The 13365-nt window shown below is 36.0% G+C and overlaps 5 protein-coding genes across 5 annotated transcripts; 3 read left to right on the plus strand and 2 right to left on the minus strand.

Moving 5' to 3' along the window:
• Positions 1 to 1575: 1575 nt before the first annotated feature.
• On the plus strand, positions 1576 to 3879 carry PHYBLDRAFT_179195 (hypothetical protein). The gene is made up of 6 exons (XM_018438115.1): positions 1576 to 1991; positions 2158 to 2282; positions 2366 to 2457; positions 2568 to 2684; positions 2784 to 2954; positions 3048 to 3879. Exons 1-6 carry the CDS (start codon positions 1691 to 1693, stop codon positions 3706 to 3708), a joined length of 1467 nt encoding a protein of 488 aa, XP_018297721.1. The 5' UTR covers positions 1576 to 1690; the 3' UTR covers positions 3709 to 3879.
• A 185-nt stretch (positions 3880 to 4064) lies between these two features.
• PHYBLDRAFT_139710 (hypothetical protein) lies at positions 4065 to 5163 on the minus strand (the record flags this gene model as incomplete). Its single annotated transcript, XM_018430274.1, has 5 exons — positions 4065 to 4252; positions 4313 to 4673; positions 4735 to 4753; positions 4895 to 4915; positions 5051 to 5163. 5 exons carry the CDS (start codon positions 5161 to 5163, stop codon positions 4065 to 4067), a joined length of 702 nt encoding a protein of 233 aa, XP_018297722.1.
• Positions 5164 to 5954: 791 nt separating this feature from the next.
• PHYBLDRAFT_139711 (hypothetical protein) lies at positions 5955 to 7812 on the plus strand (the record flags this gene model as incomplete). The annotated part of the gene is made up of 9 exons (XM_018430275.1): positions 5955 to 6056; positions 6164 to 6336; positions 6420 to 6518; positions 6637 to 6714; positions 6807 to 6957; positions 7023 to 7132; positions 7203 to 7466; positions 7536 to 7595; positions 7686 to 7812. 9 exons carry the CDS (start codon positions 5955 to 5957, stop codon positions 7810 to 7812), a joined length of 1164 nt encoding a protein of 387 aa, XP_018297723.1.
• A 469-nt stretch (positions 7813 to 8281) lies between these two features.
• Positions 8282 to 8500, minus strand: PHYBLDRAFT_104196 (C2H2-type zinc finger transcription factor; the record flags this gene model as incomplete). Its single annotated transcript, XM_018427825.1, has 1 exon — positions 8282 to 8500. A coding segment is annotated over one exon (219 nt), but the record flags the coding sequence as incomplete, so codon positions are not given.
• A 3106-nt stretch (positions 8501 to 11606) lies between these two features.
• Positions 11607 to 13356, plus strand: PHYBLDRAFT_179197 (hypothetical protein; the record flags this gene model as incomplete). The annotated part of the gene is made up of 8 exons (XM_018438116.1): positions 11607 to 11755; positions 11826 to 11878; positions 11938 to 12006; positions 12099 to 12209; positions 12443 to 12542; positions 12684 to 12825; positions 12905 to 13083; positions 13179 to 13356. The coding sequence occupies 8 exons, from the start codon at positions 11607 to 11609 to the stop codon at positions 13354 to 13356; spliced, it is 981 nt and encodes a 326-aa protein (XP_018297725.1).
• Between the last annotated feature and the right edge of the window lie 9 nt (positions 13357 to 13365).

The raw sequence follows: 13365 nt of genomic DNA on the forward strand, positions 1-13365 counted from the left end.
TTTCTCATTTGGTTTCATTACCTCTTCTTTATTTTTAAAAAAAGGAAAACACAAAAAAAGCAGAGCCTTAAATGACTGTACTTCTTTTTTGTACTTCTTTAACTTCTCTTTCTTGTTTTCTTTTTGTTCATTTTTTTTTTCATTTTTTTTCTTTTTTTTTGCTTGACATTCTTGAGTGTATATTCTTATTCTGTTATTTTTTCTTCTTCTCCCCTTTTCATTCACATACATCCCATATGTATATATCACACAATGCACTCTACAAAATCATCTTCATTCTCTCATTCTCTCATTCTCTCATTATCTCATTCTCCCTTCCTCTTACTTGAAAATATACTTTTTAGTATTTTGTTTTATATATATATATATATTATATATTATATTTATATAGCATACATATATGTAATAAAAAAATATTGTGCGTGTGCCTTTTTTTCATTTTATAACAAAGTTAAAGTTTCTCATTAGCGGTTGATCATATAAAAATGGCATTTTTATTTTATATACGTCTCTCTTTAAGCTTCTATTCTATGCAATTTATTGAAAGCGAAAATAAATAAATTTTTAATAGGGATTTATTATATTTAGAAGAAAAAAGAATAAATAAAATAAAATAATTAACGCAGAAATCAAGCTTACCTATTTTTCGCTTTTTGGCGCGTTCTTTTACCGTCGCACGATCCCAGTTTTGGTTGCATTTTTATTATTATTATAAAACATGTATATATGTTTGTGTATGTTTGTGTGTGAGTGTGCATGTTTGTGTAGGTACGTATACAAATGATATAAATACATCATGGCTCATATACTCTTCATAATATATATATATATAAGCTCGCCCTGGTTTATTTGAAACGAATGTCATTTTTTTTTCTTTCTTTTTCTTTTTCAATTTATTCTACCTCGGGAATAGCTGCAAACAAAGAAGGTGTAACAAAGGACCTTGGTAGAAATCGAAATATACACTTATTACATGCGTCTAAATGGATGCCATGTATGTTTCGCGTGGAACAGCCAAAGTTTCAAAATCATTGATAGTATATATAGATATAGATATATAAGTAAGTATGCATGCATGCATGTAAGCATGTATGTATGTATGTATGTATGTATGTATGTATGTATGTATGTTATGTGTATGTGTATGTATTATATACAGATATACTTTTTATACCAAATTAGGAAGGACTACAAAAGTACTGTGTGGCGTTTCCTTTTTAACAGTGTGATTATAAATAAATATATATAAAGTTATTCTTTTAAAGCTGCCCTTTATCCATCAGTTATAGTTTATTATCCCATTAAACACACTCATAGTTTCCCGCTTTATGTTCAGCTTTGGAAATACAGTTTCCTGGAAAGAGCCACTCAAAATATCTACATCTCTTTTAAATTTGTTTAAAAAATATATAAACTTTTTGTCTACAAAACTTATTGCACCAAGGTATCCAAGTTCACTACGTCATCAGAAAATCAATCATTTCGAGCATTGTTTAAACCCAGGTTTACAAACCCCGTCATACTTTTAGCTAACCTTTTTTTTTTGGACCTTTTTTTTTTCTTTGTACACACACACTCACTTATAATAACAATAGCTAGTAAATAATCCGGAAACGCGTTTGTGTATTTTCGAGTTTATTACAGTATCATCACACACATACACATACATCTCTACTAGAAAAAATACATCATGAGCAAGAAAGATGAAAAGAGTCCCCAGGTAGACGAGGAAGAACTCGCCCGTCTGACCGCAAAGGTCGAAAAACTTGTCAAAAAGTCCCAGACAAAGGAACTCCAGAATCTCGTCAAAGGCAAACAGCCTGCCTCAAATAAGCCGGGCTCATCCAAGGATGAAGCCTTGATGCGCGAAAAGATCCAGACACTGATGCAGAATCTTGCCCTCATGGAGCAGTCTGGCCAATTAAAGAACTCAAACAAAAAAGAGATGGGAGACCACAAGTTTTGGAATACCCAACCCGTACCAAAGCATGGTGAGCAAACGATCTATCTCTCTATTTGTTTTTTTTGTTTTTTTTTGGAGACATATTTTAGTCGATTTGAAATCAAATTTTAAAGAAAAAGACGAAAGATAGAGGAGTATTGACAGGTTCTTTCTTTCTTTTTCTTTCTTTCTTGGATGATATACTATCTATATAGATGAGCTTGTGACAGCAATTGGCCCTATTGAGCCTTCAATTCCTGTTGACCAGGTACCCAAGAATTCCCCCACTTTGCCAAAGGAGTTTGAGTGGTGTGAAATTGATATGAACAGTGAGAAAGAGGTAAGAGGCAGATATTTAATGCTGTGATCCAAAGTATACAGAAAAAAAATCTATACGTTGGCTAACGATATTTAATGTTGCAGCTCAAGGAACTTTATGAACTCTTAACAATGAACTATGTAGAGGATGATGATGCCCAATTCAGATTTGATTATTCCGCCAGTTTCTTGAAGTGGTAAATCAAGCAATAGTTTAATGTTCATGTGTGTGTGTGTGTGTGTGGTTGGCTTTGAGAGAAAGAGAGAGACAGAAAGAAAAAAGAGGTATTTACAAATCATTGTATAGGGCACTTCAACCTCCAAAGTGGAGAAAGTCCTGGCACATTGGTGTACGTGTGGCTACCAACAAGAAGCTGGTAGCCTTTATTAGTGGAATCCCCGCTGACATGAGAACCTATAACGTGTAAGTAATTTAGACGGTTGACTGCGGGGTGGCTATTGACTCTTACTAATCCTTTTTATATATGTATATACTTGTATTTTAAAATAACAACAATAATAGTACTCAACCCTTGGTCGAAGTTAACTTTTTGTGTATCCACAAAAAACTAAGATCCAAGCGTCTTGCACCTGTTCTTATTAAAGAAATCACTCGTAAAAGTCATCTTGAAGGCATTTTCCAAGCTGTTTACACTGCCGGTGTTGTCCTACCAAAGCCAGTTGGCACTTGTCGGTAAGTATATATATATAAATTGAGCGGTAGTTATTATTATAATGAGAGAGAAAGAGAGAAAGAAAACAAATGGATTAACAAGAAATAATATAGCTACTTCCACCGTTCCCTTAACCCAAAGAAGTTGGTCGAGTGCAACTTCTCCCGTATTCCTGCCAAATCTACATTGACTCGCATGATCAAACATTATAAAGTTCCTGATGTTACTTCTACAGTTGGATTGAGAGAGATGAAGGTTTCTGATGCACCTGAAGTACGAGTCCTGTTGAACAAATATCTCGAACGATTCGATTTCGCAGTCGTATTTGAGACAGACGAAGATGTCGAGCACTGGATCTGTCCCCACAAAGATGTAGTCTGGAGTTATGTGGTCGAGGATCCCGAAACTCACAAGATTACCGATATGTTCTCCTTCTATTCTCTTCCTAGCTCCGTCATCAACAACCCTAAGCACTCTACTCTCAATGCAGCTTACATGTTTTATTATGCCATTGATGTACCCGAATCAGCCAAGAAGACTCCCGCCGATGAAATCAAATACATTAGAAAGAGACTCAATGCTTTGATTGCTGATGCACTCACACTCGCGAAAAAAGCCAACTTTGATGTTGTTAATACCCTGGATCTGATGGACAACTCACTTTATGTGGACGAACAAAAGTTCGGTCCTGGCGATGGTCATCTCAACTACTATTTGTACAACTGGAAGTGTCCTGATGTCAAGCGTCAAAAGGTCGGATTAGTGATGCTTTAATTGAAGTACCATATACATACATATATATATATATCATTATTATTACTATTATTTTATAGAGGATATATACATATGTATACGTATTTATATATGATATGTGCTTGTGTGTATTCTCTCATTTTTATTATTTCTGTTTCATATATGTTAATTTGTGCATATGGGGTAAAGAGGATATTCTGTCAAATGTTGGTATAAGCCTGTATAAACCACAGGATATCATACATGCATATGAATATATGTGTGCGTGTGCGTGTGCGTATTTGAGTCTCTGTGTCTGTGTCTGTGTCTGTGCTTGTGTTTGTGTTTGTGTTTGTGTTTGTGTTTGTGCCTGGGCCTGGGCCTGTGCGTACGGAGTTTTAGGATAGAATATGTCTGTTGACACGAGGCCGTAAACGAGTAGACCAAGAGGTATCCGAATCAACATGTCGACCTAGTAGGCGACGAATGGCTATGTTAGACCTGGAAGCACCTTTTTGCTTCGGACGGGATTGGTTAATTGGTTTCAGAGGCTGGTTCTCAGTCGAATAGGCAGCAAGAGAAGATCCTACAATGGTATTAAAGACAATTGTCTTATTTAAATACATAGACTAATTAATTTACTCACTGGTGTGAATGGAACTGCACTCCCGGTTAAATGCTGTGTCTGTATTTAGAAAAGGATTTTCATCCTGGTTGATTAATTTCCATTCTGAGAATGTCGCAGTACTTGATTGAGCTAAATGCACACAGGATGGTAAAATCAAAGACGATTGAATGGGTGAAGGATGGTCTGGATGGCTGATATCTTTAAAAAGAGGAGAAAATAAATGACGAGGAGGATGCTCCTGGGTATCCAGAATGCCATAAGCATCCATATGTGGGTCCAGTGTATTTGGAAACTGAGTCTCCATTGAATCAGCTGTGACTGAACCTTCGCTTTGTTTTCTAGGACTAGTATTACTAATAGTCTCTATCCACTCTTTCTTCTACAAAATAACATAAATGTCCTTGCAAGTTTACTCAAGATTTCTAATATTTTTCACATACCTCTACCAACGGAACGCATCTATGGACAAGCGAAAAGATATTAATTATTTTTATTATTATAAATAATAATATAATAGAATAACAACAAGCCTTCTTTCTTTATGATTGTTTTTTTTAGGCCTGATTATTGTCGGTATCGTCTTGTAGGTAAAAGCCTTACTTGTGGAGTAGTTCTCGATTACTAACGGAGTACGAAACAAAACGCATAGACCAAACAGTGTGCAACAAGAATGCATGTTAAGTGACCGCTTCTTTCTCTCCTTTAAATCTCTATCAAACCCAGAGCGAGTGTGGGTGGGTGAGAACCAATGTTTACCAAAGAGGTCGTGTTCTGATTGTAGTTGGTGTAGGTGGACATTTCGGAGACCCCATCTGATGAGGGAGTGGACTAGGAGTTCTATATTGCATCTCGCTTTGGTTATTAGACATGACCAAGGAACAATAATGACAAGCGAAAAAAGAACAATGTACCTCATCTTCCCCCCGCCCATGTCCACTAACTCATCTCTTGTCTGCAAACACGCTGGAGGGGCGATGCATTTAATACTCCGACAGCATATTTTGTGGCTGATGACGATTACAGTTCATCCAGCCAATCAAATAACATACTTAATGCTTCATCTAACATATTTGAATTATTTCGCGTCAAAATTGATTTGCATTGGCGTGTATAGGTTTTATATATCAACAATGTCATGTTTCTCTCTCTATATATAAAACTGTTAGCTGTCTTGGCTTGTATATTCTTTAATACATACAAATTTTTATATATAAATATATATTTAAATGTTTAATATTAAGCCATTAATTCATTTTAAGCAAATTGAAATTGAACAAGAGCAAGAGCACGAACAAGATAAACCAGGGTTTAATTTATTGAGAATTGACTGTACACGTCTTGGTAGCAGTTATTTTTTTTTAGTTGATTGTAAATATTGGCAACTACTATAAATGTAGATACAGTATAATGCAGCTTCATAGTTATCGATTATGCCGTGAAGACCTGTTTATTGATTTTGCATGGATTAAGAAATACACACACACAAGAGATATAAAGATAGACTGACGTAACAAGGGACATTTATTTTTTTGGGGGGAGGGGAGAAAGGTTGGACTGCTGGGATAAAGAGCGACAAAAGCAAAGAACCACGTATTACGGCTCTTTCTTTCACAAACCAAACCTTTTCTTTTATTCTTCTTCCTTCTATTTTATTAATATCATGGCTGACCACAGTCAACTGATCGAGCAATTCACCAACATGACAGGTGTCGAAGCAACACAAGCTCAATTTTACTTGGAGATTGCTGGTTGGGATCTCAATGTAAGTATATAATGTAGAATATTGTATCATTCTTCTTTTTGTGGAATTGCAAATATATATATATTTAAAAAATTAGAAAGGGATTCACTTATCATTTCGGAATATAGTCTGCTGTGAGCGACTTTTATGACAATTCCGGTAGCTCAGAGCCTCAAAGAACTGCTACTACTTCTTCTTCTTCTGCTCCAGAGCCATTTACTGCACCCACTAAATCTGCAGCACCTTCTACCTTTCAACCTGGACCTTCCAAAAAAAAGGCGCAACCTTCCCGAAACAATACGTAATGCATTAGTGGATGTCGTGAATTACAAACTATAACTTTGTTTGTTGATTTAAATCTTTATGTAAATGTGCACAAAACAGATCCAAGATTCGTACATTGAATGACATTGGAGCAGGCAATCATGATGAAGATTCAGAAGATGAGGAGCGCGAAAGCTTTTTTGCAGGTGGTGAAAAATCGTAAGGACTCTGTGAATTACAGATATCATAAAGAATAAATTGGGTTAAGGAGATATATGTATATGTATATGTATATGACTATGTGTATTTAGCTGACATATATTCTTTTTTCTTTTAGTGGCATGGTTGTTCAGGGACCCAATAAGAAGAGTGGAGGTAGCAGCTTGATTGATGATATCCTTAAAAAGGCAGCGGCGTGAGTTGATTAATTACAGAGATGTATAGGTTAAAGAGCAGAGAATAATTAATCTAAGCAAATTATTATATAACTTTTTTTTCTTTTTCTAGAGGAGGAGTTGGTCCAGAAGAGGATAATGAAGCTGAATCTAGTAGACCTGCTCCGTTTTCCGGATCCGGTTATACACTCGGAAGTGATGACACACCCTCTCAGCAGATCGGTACAGCAAATCCCGCATCCACTGAAGTACCCCAAGGACCTGTAAGTTCATGTGATTAAATAAGCCTAGCTATCTGTGCAGTTGGTCTGACCGAAAAGGAAAACAGATTACGCGTTATTTGACTTTTTGGAGAAATGGATTCAGTGTGGATGATGGACCATTGTTCCGTTATGATGATCCTGCAAATGAAGCAATGTTAAGCGCTATTAACAGTGGGTAAGCACACTCCCACCCACAAATACCCAATTAGGTCAATTTGTAATTTAAGCTAATTTTTATACTTTAGACGAGCACCCCTTTCTTTGTTAAATGTCCAACATGGACAGGCAGTGGATGTACGTGTAGCTAAACGCCAAGATGAGGATTTTGTACCTCCACCCAAAAGCCCTCCAAAGCCATTTGAAAGTGCTGGTCATCGTCTGGGAAGTCCTGCTAGCTACATTCCATCTACACCTGGAGCCTTCCCCACATCATCTTCTGTAGAGGCACCCAGAGTAGATGCTAGTCAACCTACAACATCGATCCAGATCCGTCTCGCAGACGGTACTCGGTAAGTACATATATATATACAAAATATGTGCTACGATTTTTTTTTAATAAGTGCGGATTAATACTGTAGTTTGGTTGCAAAATTAAACCATACTCATACTGTGGGAGATATACGTCAATATATTGAAGCGTAAGTTTTTTTTTATTTTCTTTTATTAAATACATGTATATATCATTCTTATATATATTATCTCTCTTTCTTTGTTTTAAATCTCTGTAGATCTCATCCTGATCAGAGACCTTATGTTCTCCAAACTACTTTCCCTGTCAAGGTTTTGGAAAACTCTAACCAGACTATCAAGGACGCAGGACTTTTGAACTCTGTAGTTGTCCAACGTTACCAATAAAACACAAGAAAGAAAGCAAGAGAAAGTGTGGGGAATACACACATTTATTTATACATATTGCATATACATATTACATATTGAGATGCTATACTGCCAATAGGGCAGATAGAAACAAAAAAGACCAGGTTTTTTATTATTTTTATTATTATTGTTTTATGACTTACTACTACTAATGTGTTTGTGTTTATATGTATATTCAATGACCTTAGCGTCAGAACTTATTCTAAGTTATTAGAAAGAGGAAGGGGGAGGTAAAACAGCAAAGAATGGACTTGCTTTCAATCTCGTTTCTTTGTGTGAAAACGAGAGAAAGTGAGATGGTCCAAAGTGAAGTAAAGGCGTTAGCCGATACAAATATAGAGAAAAGAGTACTATCATAAGAAAGGGGAAATAGACATAAGATAACGAATGAAAGTGCTTATGGATATCAAGGAAGCTGGTCAGGGTCCTCATTGTGACGAACGAGTCTGTGCCGTGAGAGGGCATCTCTTCTTGTGAAGCTTGTGGGGCAAATCTTGCAAGTGAATGTACGTTTGTTGTGATGGACAGTGGCGACATGTCTATCTCTGTCGTGTTTGCGATCGAATGCTTTGTCACAGAAGGTGCATCCATGTTCCTTGATTCGCTGTTTGTCATGGGTCTTGACATGGGTGGTGAGATTATAGCGTCGACTGAACCTAGCTTTGCAGATGTCGCATTGGTATGGTTTCTTTACAGACTTGTTTCTGGGCATCTTCTGTTCTGGCTCACTTGATTCTTCGTCGCCATCTTCTCTTTGCTTTCGCTTGAGTGATCTTCGTTGGCTACCACAATGACGGCTTGTTAGCTGAGATGAATCTGTGGCAAAAGACAGATCATCCGCCTCTTGTGGTGCATTTTCTGACTCATCATTCTCTTGTTTTTGGCTTTCTGTGGGTTGGCATTGATCTTGTGTGTCTTCATAAGCAATCTCTCCTAATTTATCAAACACAGATATGTTTTCGTCGTCAGATTCATTGTAGTCGATTAATGACTGGCTGACGCTTGAGAGGGAATGAAAAAATGAATCGGATTGATGAGGTTGATAATGCACTGAGCCAGCCTTGCTCTTGTCGATTAAAAGTTGAGATGGGTCTCCATTAAATTCGACACTGGGCTTGTCGGTGAGTGGGAATGTATCAAAGTAATTGGCAACACATATTTCATTCATATAAGTATCATGGCGGTAGAGAGGGGTAGACATAAAGAGGGGTGTGTGTGCTGAGAGAGGAGTGTCTTGTTCGAGTAGTGGAGTTTTTAGGATTGGTGAATCCATGGTGCTATGATAACCAAGGTTTTCACTCAGGAGAACGTCCAGCTCTGGTTGGACTGGATTGATGCTGGCAAGGGTAGCCAGAAGCGAAGTGTCTTGCTTACCAACAGCATAGTTTCTATAGTACATATCACCATATGATCTTGACATGATTTAAATTTCTTTTTTTTATCAAATAAAAAATTAAGAAGAAGAGTATTGGAAGGAAGAAGAAGAAGGAATCATAAAATTAGGACCTGTATTTATAAGCCAAACTCCATTTCCAATTTGTGCTTCCCATTTGAGCCACGTTGTGGAAACCAAGCCAATGACTCCGCATTGACCCGCCTATAGCATCATTTCTCCTCTTTGTTGCCATGGCAACCAATTGGATTCCGATACACTCCGCTGTCTAGTAGTTTTTTTTTGGGATTTTCTTAAAAGCTGTCAAAAAAAGGAAAGAGAAAAGAGGAAGCATCTACAAATTCCGCTCCTCATTGTCAGCTCCAAAGTGACACAAATCAATTTACACACATCATATATATATAAATGTGTATATATTTGTGTATATTTTTAGTAAAGTTTAGGAAAAGAAGAGCAAGAAGGGAATGAGGAGGAGGAGGAGGAAGAGGATTTATAAAATGGGGTCCAATAAAAATAATGGTGAAGAGAGAGTTGTAATTGATTATGTAGGATAGGTAATTCACATAATGTTTGGGTAAAAGGTGAATTAATGGCTTGAAAAAAAAAAAGACAATTCATGTGATTTCTCTGCTAAGCAATTCTACAGTAGCATCTTAATCAGCAAAACGTAAAAAAAAAATACTTTCCTTTTAAAGAAACTACCTTGTTTTTATGTGAATATTATTTTTTGATACGGGTTTTAAGAATAAAGAGATTGCTTGGTGCTTCTAGAGGATTCCAATCGATTTTTGGTTCGTAATATGTATAATTGTTACTGTTATTGTCTAGACCGACTTATGACTCAAAATGAGGTTTGGATAAGATAGACTCTAGACTTCATGACAAATAAGCTATATTGGGTTGGAGGGGTACGTTACAGAATACTTCTTGTGGAAGGTGTCGATCACTCACGATAATCGGAATTTAATAATCCTATCGGAAACCATGTTTACAGGATCCATATTATTGCCAAGAGTATATCTCTTTCTCTATATATCTCTTGTGTGTGTCTATGTACTAGAGTTGTAAATGATACATACTTTATTCCGCACTAAACACTCTATATTCATAAAATTACTAATTGTATGAATTGGATTACATCGATGTAGTATGCGCGGGGTATTGGACCCTATGAAGTATCTTTCGTTTTCTTGGATTTTCTTAATATATTCAAAACCTATGCATACTCTTGGATAAGATTCCTTTTTCTTTCTTTCTTTGATAGCCAAGAAAAGCTTAGTAACGCCTTATTATAAAGTGATTTGGTGTTATATATAGCTATACACCTATATCCGTACACGATTATTATTGTTACTATTGCTGTTAGTTACCGTTCATAATCATTATTATTTTGGAAATCACAATTGACCAGGTTTGTGTGCCATTGGATTGGCCAGGTATTAAATGTAGAATATGTGTATACAAAATAAGATCTTTTGAGTGGCGTCTACCGGAAGTGGCTTTCTTCTCCGCTACGATTAATGCCGCTCTCGTTAGTGGCCAAGTGTTTGTCAGAATTTCTCCTACTAAAAAGATACCAATTTACAAAATATAGAAAAAGGGGAATCTCGGGTAATTTTCAACCGAGTCATTCTTTCAGTTTGACTCACCTTTATTTATTTACATATAAAAAATTCTTTTTAATTTATTGAATCAAAAAATCAATCGTACATGTGTCACTCTAGAAGAGCAATAGGTTATTACTCCTGTCAATCAAGGGTAGACCGCAGTCGAATTTGAATACAAATGGTGATGTCAAAGCTGGTGTGTTTGTGATTTCCTTTTTCTATCAAGTTACCGCAGCCATACCAAAAAAATATATAAATATCAAGCAAAAAGAGACAAATTAGAAACATCAAATAATAAATACACACACACACGCACACGCACACAGATATATATATATATAAATAAAGTATTAATGTAGAAAATACTATGTGTGTGTGTGTGTGCGTGTGTAAATTAAGCTTGCAGCGTTTCTTTCTACCCTCACCGTAAATTCACCTAGAAAGCCGTGACTTTGGATTGGTAGTGAATTGGGTTCGATTCTTGCATGCAAATTCGTCCAAAATTGTGTACAATGGGTATTTTATTTCAACAGAAAAAAAAACTTCTTTCAATAGACAACAGTCTTTATGCATGTTCCAAATCAAGAAAGACAAATGAGTGTTAAAGCATCAGTTGGTAATAGACATTCCTCACTTCCCTTCTTTACTTTTCTTATTGTTACTGCCTTAACCATTCCAGCCCACCATTACAATCAATCAATCAATCAACCAACCAACAAACCAACCCACCAACCTACCAACCAATCAAGCAAGCAAAAACACACATTCATTAAATGCCTTTTATCAAAGCTCGATCCATGCAACGTACCCACCAGGTCGAACAAATAATCACAGCTCTCTCAAGAAACGACATTTCTTCTCTCAGGTCACTTGCACGACAGCCAGGAGGCTATGTTCATGACACCTTGAGGAAGCTTGTATGGTAATTCCACACTTGTAGACACAACCACCAATGGCTCATTTACTTTTTTTTTATCTTATTTATTCTTTAGGCCCATCTTACTTCATGCTCATTACGGCTGTTATGTAGATGAGAAGGGTAGTGGTAAGAAGATAAATAGACTTACTACCTGGATAATATATAATTATAGTTATGTTTATTAGAAAAAGATTTAGCTGATCCGGTTCAGATAACAAAAGACGTAGAACGATCCCTATACTACTATCCACAAGGTATTAAGAAAGAGAGAAATCCCCCCCCTTTATTACACAATTATAAATTGTAAATGTATATATAAATAAATAATAACAGTAATAAAATAAAGATATTTCGCCTATGCTCAAGGCTCACAAGCAACAAGAGCTTCATCGGATGATTGTTGAAATATTGTGGAGAAATCCAAGATTGAAATACTACCAGGCAAGCCCTATTGAATGTATTTTATTTACACAGTAATTAAGATTAATAATATTTGTATTCTTCCAGGGATTTCATGATATATGTACATGCTTTTTGTTGGTACTTGGGAAGAAGAATGCTATTCCAGCCACAGAAAATGTTGCTCTATTCTTCTTAAGATATCCTTTTTTGTTGCTGTTGTTAATATTAAATGTTTATGAGATATATTAATTGATCTAAATATTATGATCCTTAACCATTAGCTTACAGATGCAATGTTGGACTCATTTGATCCAGTATCAAAACAATTACGTCTTATGAGCTCTATTATTGAATACGAAGATCCAGAACTCACATCTTTTCTTGAAAGGTAAAAATAAATAAATATATATTAAAATACCTATAAAAATAAAAATAAGAAAAAAGGAATGATTTTTGAAACAATTAGATGAGACATTTCTTTTTTCTTTGTGTTTCTTAAATTTATAGAAATTATTCTTTAATGTTACAGGTCAAATATAATGCCGTATTATGCGTTGAGTTGGATCCTGACTTGGTACAGTCATGACTTTGAGGACTTTAGCAAGATTACTCGTCTATTTGATCTGTTTGTAGCAAGTTCACCTCTCATGCCAGTATATGTAGCAAGTGCGGTATGTTTTTTTTTGTTTTTTTTTTAAAAAGATATATGTATTTTTTTGTGTTTGATTTAATATTAAACCTAAATTTCAGATCACTCTCCTTCGAAGATCTACTATACTCCGGGCAGAGCCTGACCTTGCTCACTCTATAATCTCTCACATCCCACATGATATCAACATTGATACAGTGATACAAAAAGCGGTGTCGTTAGAAGAGCGCTACAGTGCCCTGGAACTTCAAAAGCGAAGTGGCATATGGTTACATGATGAGTAAGGAATCCGCACAGTGCATATTCAATCAATCAAAAAAAGAAAAGAAATTAGGAGCGGCTCGGAAATAACTGCTCCATTATTATCAATCTTAGGTCGGTAGTCAATACTTGGTACCGTGATTGGAGTCATATGGGATGGAACGATGTACCAGATAGTATAAAGGCCGATAGATACCTCAGCCATGGAATCCCAAAGGAAGAATGGGAAGATGAAATGCTCACAGAATGGATGGAGAGACGACGGAAATGGTTTGGAGCTATCGACTTGTAGCTTCTCAAT

The sequence above is a fragment of the Phycomyces blakesleeanus genome (genome assembly GCF_001638985.1).
Source record: "Phycomyces blakesleeanus NRRL 1555(-) unplaced genomic scaffold PHYBLscaffold_2, whole genome shotgun sequence".
In the NCBI taxonomy this organism is placed as follows: domain Eukaryota; kingdom Fungi; phylum Mucoromycota; class Mucoromycetes; order Mucorales; family Phycomycetaceae; genus Phycomyces; species Phycomyces blakesleeanus.